The 13,063-nt window shown below is 34.4% G+C and overlaps 3 protein-coding genes across 7 annotated transcripts; 1 reads left to right on the top strand and 2 right to left on the bottom strand.

The window, feature by feature from the left end:
- Positions 1-376: 376 nt before the first annotated feature.
- XXT4 (Galactosyl transferase GMA12/MNN10 family protein) lies at positions 377-2,345 on the bottom strand. Its single transcript, XM_012224921.4, has one exon. The coding sequence runs from the start codon at positions 2,014-2,016 to the stop codon at positions 643-645; it is 1,374 nt and encodes a 457-aa protein (XP_012080311.1). The 5' UTR covers positions 2,017-2,345; the 3' UTR covers positions 377-642.
- Positions 2,346-3,783: 1,438 nt separating this feature from the next.
- LOC105640569 (Pentatricopeptide repeat (PPR) superfamily protein) lies at positions 3,784-7,093 on the bottom strand. 2 transcript variants are annotated; one of them, XM_037638974.2, is made up of 2 exons: positions 5,325-7,093; positions 3,784-4,011 (listed from the first exon to the last, which is right to left on the bottom strand). In XM_037638974.2, exon 1 carries the CDS (start codon positions 6,819-6,821, stop codon positions 5,328-5,330), a length of 1,494 nt encoding a protein of 497 aa, XP_037494902.1. In that variant the 5' UTR covers positions 6,822-7,093; the 3' UTR covers positions 3,784-4,011; positions 5,325-5,327. The 2 variants fall into 2 exon arrangements, with proteins under 2 accessions (XP_037494902.1, XP_012080310.2); XM_012224920.4 differs by lacking the exon at positions 3,784-4,011 and adding an exon at positions 4,073-5,053.
- A 126-nt stretch (positions 7,094-7,219) lies between these two features.
- Positions 7,220-11,202, top strand: LOC105640567 (vesicle transport v-SNARE 11). 4 transcript variants are annotated; one of them, XM_037638975.2, is made up of 6 exons: positions 7,220-7,372; positions 7,558-7,671; positions 8,768-8,826; positions 8,918-9,106; positions 10,334-10,504; positions 10,650-11,202. In XM_037638975.2, exons 2-6 carry the CDS (start codon positions 7,578-7,580, stop codon positions 10,890-10,892), a joined length of 756 nt encoding a protein of 251 aa, XP_037494903.1. In that variant the 5' UTR covers positions 7,220-7,372; positions 7,558-7,577; the 3' UTR covers positions 10,893-11,202. The 4 variants fall into 4 exon arrangements, with proteins under 4 accessions (XP_037494903.1, XP_012080309.1, XP_037494904.1 ...); XM_012224919.4 differs by having other exon boundaries at positions 10,621-11,202; XM_037638976.2 differs by having other exon boundaries at positions 7,221-7,377.
- The last annotated feature ends 1,861 nt before the right edge of the window (positions 11,203-13,063 follow it).

Raw genomic sequence — 13,063 nt, 5'->3', positions numbered from 1 at the left:
TTTAGTCCAGATATAGGGCTGTCACTGGTTTTATTTGAGGCTCAACAGCCTTCACAAATCTTTTCCCTGGTTTTTATTATGTTTTCTTCTCCAAATGACTTATGGTCTTATCTACCAGTTCTAGGATACAGAATAAAGGCCTAAATTGGCCAAAATATCTGTTCTACAATAAAATATTCTTCAAAATATGACAAAATGAACTTCATAAATAATTACACTCTCATCAAAGGCAAAAATTTGAATGATAAATTGAAGAACTTCAAAAATTCTCCAGCAGCAATTTCTTATGAATTATGTAACAGTCTCGTCATTTACTTTCCAGAATAATGAGAGCAAAAGAAAATAAACAGATCATTTACCTATACAAGAGAAGAAATGGAAAAGGACAACCATACTGTGGCGTCGATTATAATTTTCCTTCATTGATTACTCAAACACAAGAAAAAGACAAAGTTTGTGTTAATAAAAGAATTTTACCCCTTAATCCTTTTGTTCTCAGAAGCAAAAACAAGACAACATAGCATGGTAAACTTATATAATTCTGAACTGTTATCAAATTTAAATCTGCCTTTGACTGAGGAATTACATAACCTACAAATTATGACACAATGAACATATTTCACTCACTAGCACTCCAACCCACTAACTCCCTGATCCGCTGTTTTGATGCACTGGACGGCGAACATCAAACTGATCTACATACTCCAGTGGAGTCGCTGTCTCATTCCTGATCCTCTTGATCTTGGGGCTCAATAGTCCCCTATGGCCAAAACCATACAATTTAAGCACCTGGTTGTCGGCAAAATTGAAAGCCCTTTCCATACTTCTCAAGCATTGTTCGACAGGATAATCCCCATAGCTCCCACAAGGCTTGCAACCGACGAAATGTGTCACAAAAGGCCACCTCTCATCACCCAATCCTGGATGGTACTTCTCAATCATTTCCTCATACCGATCCACCAAACCTGCCCAATAACCATGCAAATAATACTGATTCTCAATATACACCTTATCCATCCACTGATCTTTCTGCGAAAGCAGCAAGTAAATCAAAGCTGACTGATCATCAGCCTCAAATGCTGGTCTCCCCTTTAAATTAGCAGTCAAAATTCTGCCAGCCTCCTCCCTAATTGGCCCCTTAGGACCCATAGGAGCCCAGGCATCAAGCAAATCCAAGCTCCATTGACAATTCCTAAACAAGAAACTCCCGGTATTCAAAGCAATCCATGATTTTTGCTCAAACAATAAATCAGGATACCCATGAATCACCAAATTATGCTTATTATACTTGGATAAAGGGATCTCAAAAACCATATCAGTAAACATTGCATCACTGTCCATCCACCAAATCCACTCCACTTCAGGATGTGAAAGCATCAATCTCCTAATCATAGGCAATTTCGCCCAATAGCCAGCTAGTTCCTTATCCAAATGAGCCATATTATAAACAATCTCAATCCCATGAATCCTACAATAATCGATCTTATTCTTTATCGCCTTCAACAGATAATGATCCCCAATCGGGTTATCACATGGTTTCGGAGGCGAACCGGTCAACAACAAAATCCGAGCTTTTCCATTAACAAAATTAGGGAACTCAGCATTTTGAGTAAGCCATACCTTACGTTCCTGGTCCCAATTAGCAATTTTGGGGCCTAACGTGTAAGTGACGTTGGGGTTGATCTCAGGCTCAGGCAGCTCATTCGGGTCGGTAGGGTCGTCATCGGAGCGGATCTCAGCTAAAATCCTATTAGTCTCTTCAATTAGATTCTGATTGATGGCTTCAGCATCCGAGCTAGTAAGATTGCCAATGCCTATAGTACCGCGAAGGACAAGAATCGTAACGAAGCCACAAAGGATAGTGATCTTGATGTTATTGAAAGTCTTGTGTATCTGCCTACCGCGTGGCATCGTTGCACGGCCAACTCTGCCGTTGGCAGTGGCGGTAGTGGTGGGTAATCCTCCACCTCCACCGCCGCTAGCTCTTTTTTGGGGAGTGAAGCTCTCTTGCCCCATATTAATTTTAACTCTGAAATTATAGACTCAGATGCGACACTTAGAGAGAGATCCAATTTCTCTCTCTTCTGTGTGTAGGATTTTTTAGTATGTGGATCTGGAAAGCATTTAATATAATACTAACAATAATAATTTAATCTCTTACCTCTGAAATCTTTTTGCAGGGAGGAGGAATAATTTAAAAGCCCTGGACGCGGTGGAGGTGGAGTTGGAGATTGAGACGGCGGTGCAGTTTTGGTGATATGTTTATGGTGTGATAGTGGTGGCGATTAGAGAGTTGAAAGGCGGAGTTGGTCACGACATATGTCCAACTGCAAGTTGTCAGAGAGGGTTTTTATATATATATATATATATATATAAAATATTCTTTAGATTATTATATGATGAAATAAATAATTTCATGTTAGATAATTATGCACATGTCGGATCTGATACGAGGGATCTTATAGTAAAAATAAAATAAGATATGTGGATTTTATATAAAAAAGATTTTACAACTGTAATTATTATTAATAAATGTAATTTTAAATTTAAGAATTGATAAAATCATAATTTATATAAGATCTGAGTTTATATAAACCAACCCAATAATTTAGGTTTTTTTTTTAATTATTTTTTAACTTGAATAAATTATTTTCAATTTCTTTTTATGCAATTGAAAGCGATTTGTAAATTAATGAGATAAATTAAATACGATATGAGATCGAAACATAATTTTTTTTTCTCTCTTAAGTGGGTGAAAGTTGAGTGAAATTTTTAAAAAAAAAAAATTATTTTTGCTTTTTTTTTTTTTGAAATGGCAATTGAAATGAAATTTGAAAAAAAAAAACAAATGAGAGTTACAACCTCTCTATTATATCCATTCAAAAAAAAAAAAAAAAAACCTCACTATTTACTATTATATGATTATATTATCAATAGAACCAACTTGGAATCTTTCATACTGTCAATGAACCTTCCGGTGTTTGCGGGCCTGTCTTAGTGCCGCACAGCTAACTTTTACGCGTTGATTTCGAGTCTCTAACTAAGCAAATACATAATAAGGATCTCTCCTTTTACTTGACTTGCACAACAGAGTTTAGATCTTCAATCTCGTTTTTTCTACGCTCGTTTCTATTCGCGTGAATACCACTCTCCAAAGTTATGCTAAAGCTACAATGAATGTATCCAGTTATAGTATGGGTCGCTTGTCTGGGCCCATGGGATCACCATCCCATCTTCAATTGTCCATTTCATGTGCCATGTGCCCTGGTTTCCAAATCCAATCTCTCTCACACTGCCTACTACCACTATGCTATTCTTTCGGCTTAGTGAAATTGAACTTGTTTGGGGCTGGAATTTGTTATTGGAAAAATTATTTTCACAAATTGATTTTTATTGGGATTTGTAAAAAAAAAATTAATTTGAATCGAACCAACTTGAACCATTGGTTAAATTGGTAGCTCCAAACCAATTCTGGTTAAATTTTTAAGAGAGGAGAAACTGGGACTAACCTATCCCTACCAAATATGTGTTGGTCTTGGAATAAGTTCCAAGCTGGATCATACAATTCAAGTCCGTTCCAATCCAATGTAGATTCAAATCACAACCATTTAGGAAATAGTAATAAACCAAACCGTGTCGGTTAGTCAATGATCATGCCAATAAAGAAAGAGCAATGAGCATTACGAATGATACCATAATAAGACGTGGCCTCAACTTGCAAGAAAAAACTATGCTTAGGATGATATTATTTAATCACTTATTAGACCCAAAAGAACTAATAAAATGATATAATAGTCTGATGATGAAGAATGAGACAAATATAATGTATTCTAAGTTATAACCATGATATGATTATTTCACATGATTGTACAGGTTTAAAAGTGAAGCAAGAAAGGAAGGGAGCCACCAACTTAATTGGTCTACCTAATAAAAGTTTATCTGAGGTCGCGAGTTCAACATAAGAGGCAGCTTTAGGTCTGATAATCCCTTTGAATATTACTAGCAAATATCCTGAATGGGTAATCATTCCAAACAAAATGTGATTGCCAGTCAAATATTAGGGCATGGAATTATTATCATTATATCCAAACAGATAACTAAAAGAGCTGCAGACTGCAGTAGACATATCCAAATAGACAAGCAGACAAAACAACATCAAGGGTAGTTGAAAACAGTGGAAAGGGAGAAGTATCTAGCTATATGAAAGATTTCTTGACCACTATTACATCCAATATTATCATTTCCTAAATTGGTTTCTACCTTGATATCCCAATGGCAATGGTGCTGTTTCAGGATGTTAAAATTTCTAGGGTCATTTTTGTTAGTTTCTGAACCAAGGGTTTCTTTGGTGAACTGCAATAGAACCTAATGTGATGTAATCAAAGGTATTTCACTGATGCCTTTGATTACATTGCATTAGGTTTCATTAGAGCTCACCAAAAATAACCTAAATGTCTCTGTATTCTCTCTTTTTTATCTGTCAGACAAAAGTTGTAGCATTCATAATTCATTGTTGGCCGTATTTGTGCATTCCCATCTTGTTTCAACAAGTACAGTTAAAAAAACAAAAGAATTTTAGCTTAAAAGTGCAGAAGATTCAACTTTTTGAAGTATGAAACAAATATAAAATAATATAAAGAAAATAAAGGGAGGCAAAAGGGAAAGCACAAAACTTAATTCTGAACTTGGGAAAGAACAGTGTGATGACGTGTATCAGCGCTACATATTCCATTAATATGCTTTTCCTTATTCATGTAAGTACGAGCCTTTGAACCTTAAGTTAATACCTATTCAGGCTGCCAACCAATGGATGAGGATTTTCATTGCCATATTGTAGTTAATGCACTCGCATGCATATGTGCATGACCATTTAATCATCACCATAAGATATTCTCCGCAACTCTAAGGAAAACAGCGACTAGTGCGACAGTAACTATCAAATGATTCTGAATGCTAAATGTCAAAGAGCAAAATGGACCCCTCTAAAGATGCCCCCAGAAAAATCACATAATCATCAGTCTGAGATTTAGCATTAAGCAATTACCCTTTGGTCCTGATTAACATATGAAATAATGTTGTCAGTATTAAACGTGTTAACTTTTGCAATGGCAAGGCACATTATTAGCATTCCCAACTTGACATATCAAGACACCAGTTAAGTGAAATGGTTAAGGCAATTGAGGCAGGGAAGGAATTTAACAGACTGCTCAAACTTACGGGTGTGTATTTAAGAAGTTACTTAACCAAACCAGTGCAAGAAAGATAATAATATGTATGCTGAAACTAATGCAACAAGGAAGCTGGAATAAAAGGTTACAAATTACCAGTTATCTTGAAGCAGATTTCTTCTTTGTCTTCTTACTTTCCATTTTCTTTTTAGTCATTTTCTTAGACTTTCCCTTTATGTTCTTAACTCGTGCTCGTGTCTTAGGAATATTGATTGTGATGCAATCGTTAAGCCTGACCTCTTCCTCCACCTTTCTTGTTGGCTTGAAAACCTTGGTGATTGAGGGATCCAGTATATCATTTGAGCAGCTAAGAGTGACACCCATGGCCATGGCCTCATCCCATAGCTCTTTACCCTTCTCAAAGTTCCCACCTATACAAAGCTTAGGTATCAGCACATCATACACACGCTCATAACCGCTCATTGAGCTTCTCTTCATTCGCTCAAACAATTCCAGAGCAAAATTCACCCTCCCAACTCCGCAGAGAACACCAATCAAGTCATAGTAAAATTTACGATCTGGCACCAGCCCGTTTTCAATCATCTCATCCACTACTTTATTCCCTTTACCAAATCTCCCAGTCAAATACAGTACTTTTGCAACAAGATAATAACTGACCCAATCAGAAGCACAACGCGACCTTTTCATTTGCTCAAGTATCCTACAAGATTCTTGGACTCTTCTTGCCTTCCCAAGGCAAGAGAGCAAAATATTATAACTAACTGAGTTCGGCTCTATCATATAAGATCTCATTTCCATCATAACATTCAATGCTTCAGGAACTAGTCCTGAAGGATTAGATTTGAGATTTCTGTCGCAAAGGCACTTGAGAAATGTATTATAAATAAACAAATCTGGCATTATCCCATCCCCTCTCATCTCTTTGATAACCTTTCGCGCTTCCTTGACATTCTGCTGCATTGACCACCCATATAAAAGACTCCTGTAAATGCAAGGCTTTACCTCTGATATCAAATCCTTATGGTGCCAAAACACCCCATATGCTTTCTTAGCATGTCCTTTGGTGCAAAGAGCAGCAATGATAGCAGCAAGAGTTTCACTGCTTTGAGGGCACTTGAACTTATCCAAATTCTTGAATATACCCAATGCCTCATCTTCTCTCCCTAGTTTAACCAATGTCTCAACCACAATACCAAAAGTTTGTGGCTCCATTACACGACCGTCCTTCCTCAAATCCGAAATCAAAATCTGCATTGCTGTATGGTCTTTCTTCTCTGCCAAGACTCGAATTGCATAATTAAAGTCCTTATCTTTCATATCAGAATTCAATCTTTTATGTGACCACAAAAAAAATCTCAACAGTCTTCTAGTGGGTGCCTCATGTTTGCAAGAAACCATGATTTGAGTTACAAAACGTGATGTTAAATTGACTTTAAATCCATTGAGACTACATTCCAGATCGTCTAAACTACCAATTGACCCGGAAACAACTTTGCACATCTCTTGCAGCTCCGCAGGCAATTGATTATACGATCCACTGGAGTACATAGAACACAAAAAATGCGTAGATTTTTTTGGATGCATAATTTTCAACAAAAATCCCACGTATCTTGGTGTGGACGAGGACCACATCTTTCTTTGAGGAATTTCATCAAACAATTGGTGTGTGATTCGAATAGCTATCAAAAAATGTTCACATACCCAAATTTTCCTTCTTTATATTAAACAGTTACTATTTTTCCATAACCTAAAAAAAGACTTAATTTCATGTAAAACCAAAAAAAAAAAAATAATGATTTTAAAAAATAATAAATAAATAAATAAATTTTTAAAAAAAAAAACAAGAAAAAGATTATGGACCAAAAAGCGAATGTGAGAATGAGCGAAGCGCGGGAGAATTAGAAAGAAAACGAGAGCGCATAAGAGTAACGTGCCATAAATGAGCACATAGATAATATAAAACAAGGGCATAAAGGGAAATTCGGAATGTTCGTGACCGTTTCGCGTAAAAATATGCCGAGGCCAAATACGCGAATCCAAAACAAACTTCTAATTGCCCAATCCAGTTATTGGATTCTTCTCCTTTTCCATTTTCTCATTTATCAGAGCATCTTCTCCGATCATTCTCCGGCGAATTTCCTTAGCTTGAAGAGGAATATACTCATTCATCGGATCGGTTTCCGGTAGGGTAGGCATTACGCAATTCATTTCCTGAATATGACGTAAAACTTAACAATGTCTCTGCATTTGTATGCAGAACTTTTCCTTCAGAAACTGATATTTACCTGCATTATAGTCGATTTTTAATAATTCAATCTAATTTCGATACTTGTTAATGGAATTATTATTTCTGTGAATGATTTATTAGGCTGAGAAACAGAGGGAGAGATGAGTCCGGTGTTCGAGGGATATGAGCGCCAATACTGCGAGCTTTCTGCTAATTTGTCGCGGAAATGCACATCAACAAGTGTCCTCGATGGAGGTAATAGATCAAAAAAACAGGAACTTTTAATTTCTGAATAAATGTTCTTTTTAAATCTGTTTTATTTTCATTTTGGAAAACTATATATAAGCTAATAGCTTAGGGACTTTGATGTTTATCTGCTGTCATTCATGAGATTGTGAAATTATTGCTTCATTCATTCGTCAGTATGGGGGTCTGGAGTGGTGTGCATTTGAACATTCATAAATCTAGCCTACCAGAAAAAGTATCAAGATAAACCCTCTCATTTCATATCCCAACATATCCAAACACAACCAAAAGTTATTTGTCTTGCTAGCGTATTTGAATTTACTTGTGTAAAATTGATTTACTCTCAAATGTGATATCTCTGAATGTCTTCTACTGTGCAGATAGAAATCTTTGTAAGTATATATTTGCCTTTTATATGATATTGAAGCTGAAGCGCTATCTTCCAAATGCTGAATGAGAGATTGGCAGTAGGAGGTGCGACGGAACCGGAAATTAAATTTAGGGAGTTAAAAAAATTTTCAAGAGTTAAAGGGGCGAAATTTAAAAAATTTATTATTTTAGAGGGCAAAATAAAAAAAATTAATATTTTATGGATGATTTTTTTTAAAAGTTTTTTTGTTAGGGGGCGGGGCCACCCCTAGACCCCCTAGCTCCGTCACTTGCACTTACTGGGAAATTTTACTTCAGCTAATATTTTCATCCTAGGAAGCGTTGCAAATAGAATATTCTAGCAGCCGATTTGATCTTGGTTTACCATTGTGGTTATATGGATGATAAACAAGAACTGGTCAGCAAGAAGGTGTGAGAGCATTGCTGAGCGTCCATATATATGTGTGTATACATCTATGCTAAAATCTATGCCACGTCTGTTATATTTCTCAAAATCTTATATTCTCTAGAGCTAAGATTGCAGATCTGAATTTCTTGTAATGGATAGTATATCTAGTCATGATATTAGTCGTTGCAGAACTCATCAAAGGAAAGTTATAAAGGGTTTTCAAATCTTCTATTTATGTACAACGCAAATGATAATCTGTTGGACTCTTATTCTAATTTGTAGACTCTAGTTTTTGAACCAGTGATCTCATGCATTCCTTATTGGCAGAGCTGAAGAAGCAGAAGCTCTCTGAAATAAAGGAGGGGCTAGATGAAGCTGACACTCTGGTAATATGGAAGATGTATTCTTTGCCTTAAAACTTCCATTTTTGTTTTCATTCTTCCATTTATCATGAGACATTTATCCGAATCTCTCCAGATTCGAAAGATGGATCTTGAGGCAAGGAGTTTTCAACCTAACATAAAGGCAGCGCTTCTTGCTAAGTTACGAGAGTATAAGACTGATCTGAACAATTTGAAGAATGAAGTTAAAAGAATCACATCTGTGAATGCCAATCAGGCTGCTCGGGATGATTTGCTGGAGTCAGGAATGGCAGATGCTATGACGGTATGCCCCCTCGATTGATGTGATTCTTGCTTCGCAATTATAGCATTGAAGTTTAGAACTTTTAAGTTACTAGCAGGTAGCTAACATATACCATCTGCATGAAGTTTGACGCGCAACTTTAAATACTTCCTACGTTGACGGGGAACTTGTTGCTTCCGGTATTGAATGTTTTCTCTTCATTGACAACAAACTGTTTTCCAAATTTCTCTGACTATTACTAATTTTTTTTAAGGTTTAAATTAACCTTTTGTTGCATTTGAAAGAAATGAAGGTATAGACAGGCTAGAGCTTACGCCTAGGAATATGCCGTTTTAACCAATGCACTTCTATTCACATGGTTGTTCCAAGAATCAAACTAAGTTAGAATGTCTTATTAATCTAAAACTTGTCACTCTCTTGCTGTTGTCATTTAAGCGGCCAGAAACTCTGCAATGTGATATTTCAAATTATATAGATCAGCTGCAGAGGTCTTGCACAGATGTTGGAAATATGTTACCGCTGTGGCCAGTGTCAAAGCAATAGATAAGTGGTTGTACACTATCATGTAATCAAAATAAGGCCATAAAATAATATTACGTGCATGTTACAGAACCTACCAAGTTTTATGGTAGAAATATAATTGACAAAAACGGTTAATTGACTATATTTGAGCGGTCTTGACAAATGCAAGAAGTCTCAGAAAAAATATTGCTGGACATGAGATTCTTCTGAAACAAGCTAATGAGAGGAAGGCTAAAGTGAGTATGTGGCTAGATAGATCAAATCTCTAACTCATGGATGCAAGTTATTCTTCAAGTCTTTCTTGCTTTAACCTGAAGTACACATTGATCACAGTTTATTGAATTTCTTTTTTTAAATTTTATTCTTCTTTTTTCCAAGTTGCAATTTTAGAAGACTATCTCCGATTGTTAACCTAAAGCTATGAAGCATGACAATTGATCTTATTTGATTATTCCTGTGTCTATGCTTTTGGATTCCCTTTTTGTTCCTAACACATTCATGTATTAAACAAGATGCATTTATGTTTTAGACTTTCTAGTAAATGGTACATACTTTTGTATTTTCTCTTTTCATGAAGAATTCAATATTATTTAAGCGTTTATATGTTAGGAAATATCCCCTAGATTATTGAATCTCACAGATCAAAAAACTCTGGTAGTATGAATAATCAATGTCTTCTTTCTATCTGTGGTGCTATTTCTCTGCATGTTTGTCAATGATGGAAAGGTCTCTGCTAATCAAAGAGGCAGACTATTGATATCAACAGAGAGGTTGACTCAGTCCACTGAAAGAATTAAGGAGAGTAGAAGAACAATGTTGGAAACAGAAGAGCTTGGTGTTTCAATCCTTCAAGATTTGAATCAACAACGCCAAGCTCTCCTACACGCTCACAGCACGGTATAGTTTGCTCTTTCTTCTGGTTCAGTTATTGACACAAATAATATCACATTTAATGCGGTTTCAATACAATATTAATCTTATCTTTTTTGATGAATGTTTCCTTAAATTTTCAGCTTAATAGTGTGGATGATAATATTGACAGAAGCAAGAAGATCTTGACGTCCATTTCAAGGAGGATGAACAGGAACAAATGGATAATTGGCTCCATAATCGCAGCACTTGTCCTCGCCATCTTAGTGATCCTTTATTTCAAGCTAACTCGTTAACTATTCTGTGCTTCTATGCTATCAATTCATTGAGCATCCTTTGGACTAGAGCAGATTCCTTTTGTTTGACGCAATGTCTAGTTGGCGGTCTTTCTTTTATTTTAAGACTCAAAATTTAAAAAAAAAAAATTGCAAAATCAAATTTCTAGAAATTGCAAAATCAGTATTTTCAGTTTTCAACAGTTCTATTGTTTCCTTTCTGATTTTAGTTGAGGGGATGGGACACACTACAGTATTTCTTTATTTCTTTCCCTCATTGAAACATAAATTTGGATGTATATATATTATTCTACAAGTGAAAAATAAGCCCGTGGATTTTTTCTTGATAGACTTGGCATTTTGCCTTTTCGATCTTGCAAGGGACAAGTGTACAGATCACACTTGAAGGACCTTGACCACATGATATATCTCACTTGGATTATAATCGCAGCGGTTGTTAGTTTCCTTTTTGTGGTGGGTGATATGGTTAGCTATTATTGACGCAAATTATGCCAATTTTTTTTATTTTAAGTACGCAAATTATAACAATTTGTTCCCTGGTTCTTTATATTAAACACAATGTACTCAATGCTAACTTTCGTATTTATAAAATTAATAATTTTAGTAGCTGTTAAGTGAATTAAAATGATTAATATTTTATAATCTTATGCTATCAAACACTGTAAATGATAAATATGAAGAACAATAATAACCGAATAAGTCAAACTGTTGAATGGTTTTATGTATATGTGATATAAATGGTAATAAAAGTGAGAGGTTGCCTCTAGTGAGGAAGACGAACTTTTTAACATTATAGGTGATTGTTTTTTTTCCCAATTATCTGTGTTTTGCTAAGTAGGCGATGTTGTTAAACTAATGTCTTTTATTTATTTTTTTATTTTTTATTTTTTGAAAATAAAACCATATGATTAAGAATAGAAGTGAGCAAATGCTCGATTTCGTTTAATGGAATCAAGGTTTAAAATATAAATTAAAGTTTCAAGACGATAGATTGAATCGATTTGAAATCGGTATTTTAACTGAATCGACTTAAATCAAATCAGTCAATTGACTGATTTTAATCAATTTTTGTCATGTTAATTCAATTTTAACCCAACTGATGAATAGTTTTTATAAAATCCACTCGAACCAAATAATAAATTCATTTCAAATCTAATAAACTGATTAACCAAATATTTCTTGAATACCTGATCAAACCGAAATGGATTGGTTCGGTTTTAGATTTCGTTTTGTGGGTGGTTTTGCAAACCCCTAATTCAGAAAGCTCAAATTATTGTGTTCCACTACCTACTAGTACTAGCACTCCAATGCCCAAACTAAATCACGTAACGTTACAATCTCCACTTAACATCTAACAAGAATTTGAAATTAAAAAAAAAATTATATAAACATTATAAGTTTTTTATATTGAAAGAAAAGTATTAAATTTAATTTTATCTCCAAATCAAGTTTAATGAAAAATCTTGTGGTATTTTTTATTTTCATTTATATATTGAATACTTTAACTTATAAAATTATACTTATTAAAAATTTCAGCTTGATAATTAAAAAAAATATAAAAATTAATGTTTTAAAAGTTATATTAATCATATATGAAATCAATTTTTTATATTTAAAAATAAAAAACACTAAAAAATTGATGTTATTAATTTAAAGAAGTGTGTAATGTATCACGATCATTAATTTTAGAAATATAATTAAGTCTTTTGTAAAATTTAGAAGCCATAAAATTTTATACATAGCACATAAATTAATTAGTTTATACATTTAGTGACAAATCAAGTGTCAACAAGAAACAAGTGGTAGTAGTTTTAATTTTCTTTTTTAATATGAAATGCCGTTTATAGGTATATCAATACATCAAATTAATAAAAATAAAAATTTTTTAAATATTATTTTTTTTAAAATGTGGTAAAAAATATGTTTATTTTTTATTAGTTTAATTTATCCATAGCAAAATCCTAATATAACGTAAAAATGGAAAAATTATCTTTACCAATTTCAGCATAATCCAATGTCGTTTCATTTCCAATCACAATCAAATTCTGTCACAAGAGGAAGGAAGTATCAAAATTATAATGCATACCCTTGATTGGTTTTGGATTGATTATACTATTTGGAATTGAACATATGTGCGATGATGGTTGGCTCTTCCTTCTTTTCCTTTTTGCTTTTGCCTAACACTTGGTAGATATTGCCTCTCACAGTTCACCAATTGGCAATTGGCATGGCCACGCTTTAATGTTCTCCGAGTACGTACGAGATTTTTATGAACCCACTTGATGACCTT

This window comes from Jatropha curcas, chromosome 10, assembly GCF_041381405.1.
Source record: "Jatropha curcas cultivar XTBG-Jc1 chromosome 10, XTBG_Jcur_1.0, whole genome shotgun sequence".
NCBI classification, from domain to species: Eukaryota; Viridiplantae; Streptophyta; class Magnoliopsida; order Malpighiales; family Euphorbiaceae; genus Jatropha; species Jatropha curcas.
Note: the sequence above shows the minus strand (reverse complement) of the source record. Positions and strands in the feature narration are given on the sequence as shown.

What these genes read in the sequence shown, in the direction of transcription:
- XXT4 (XM_012224921.4), bottom strand. Translation starts at nt 2,016, where the DNA reads ATGGGGCAAGAGAGCTTCACTCCCCAAAAAAGAGCTAGCGGCGGTGGA.
- LOC105640569 (XM_037638974.2), bottom strand. Translation starts at nt 6,821, where the DNA reads ATGTGGTCCTCGTCCACACCAAGATACGTGGGATTTTTGTTGAAAATT.
- LOC105640567 (XM_037638975.2), top strand. Translation starts at nt 7,578, where the DNA reads ATGAGTCCGGTGTTCGAGGGATATGAGCGCCAATACTGCGAGCTTTCT. An exon ending in TAGATGAAGCTGACACTCTG is followed by an intron (nt 8,827 to 8,917) that starts GTAATATGGAAG and finishes GAATCTCTCCAG; the next exon opens with ATTCGAAAGATGGATCTTGA. An exon ending in GAATGGCAGATGCTATGACG is followed by an intron (nt 9,107 to 10,333) that starts GTATGCCCCCTC and finishes AATGATGGAAAG; the next exon opens with GTCTCTGCTAATCAAAGAGG.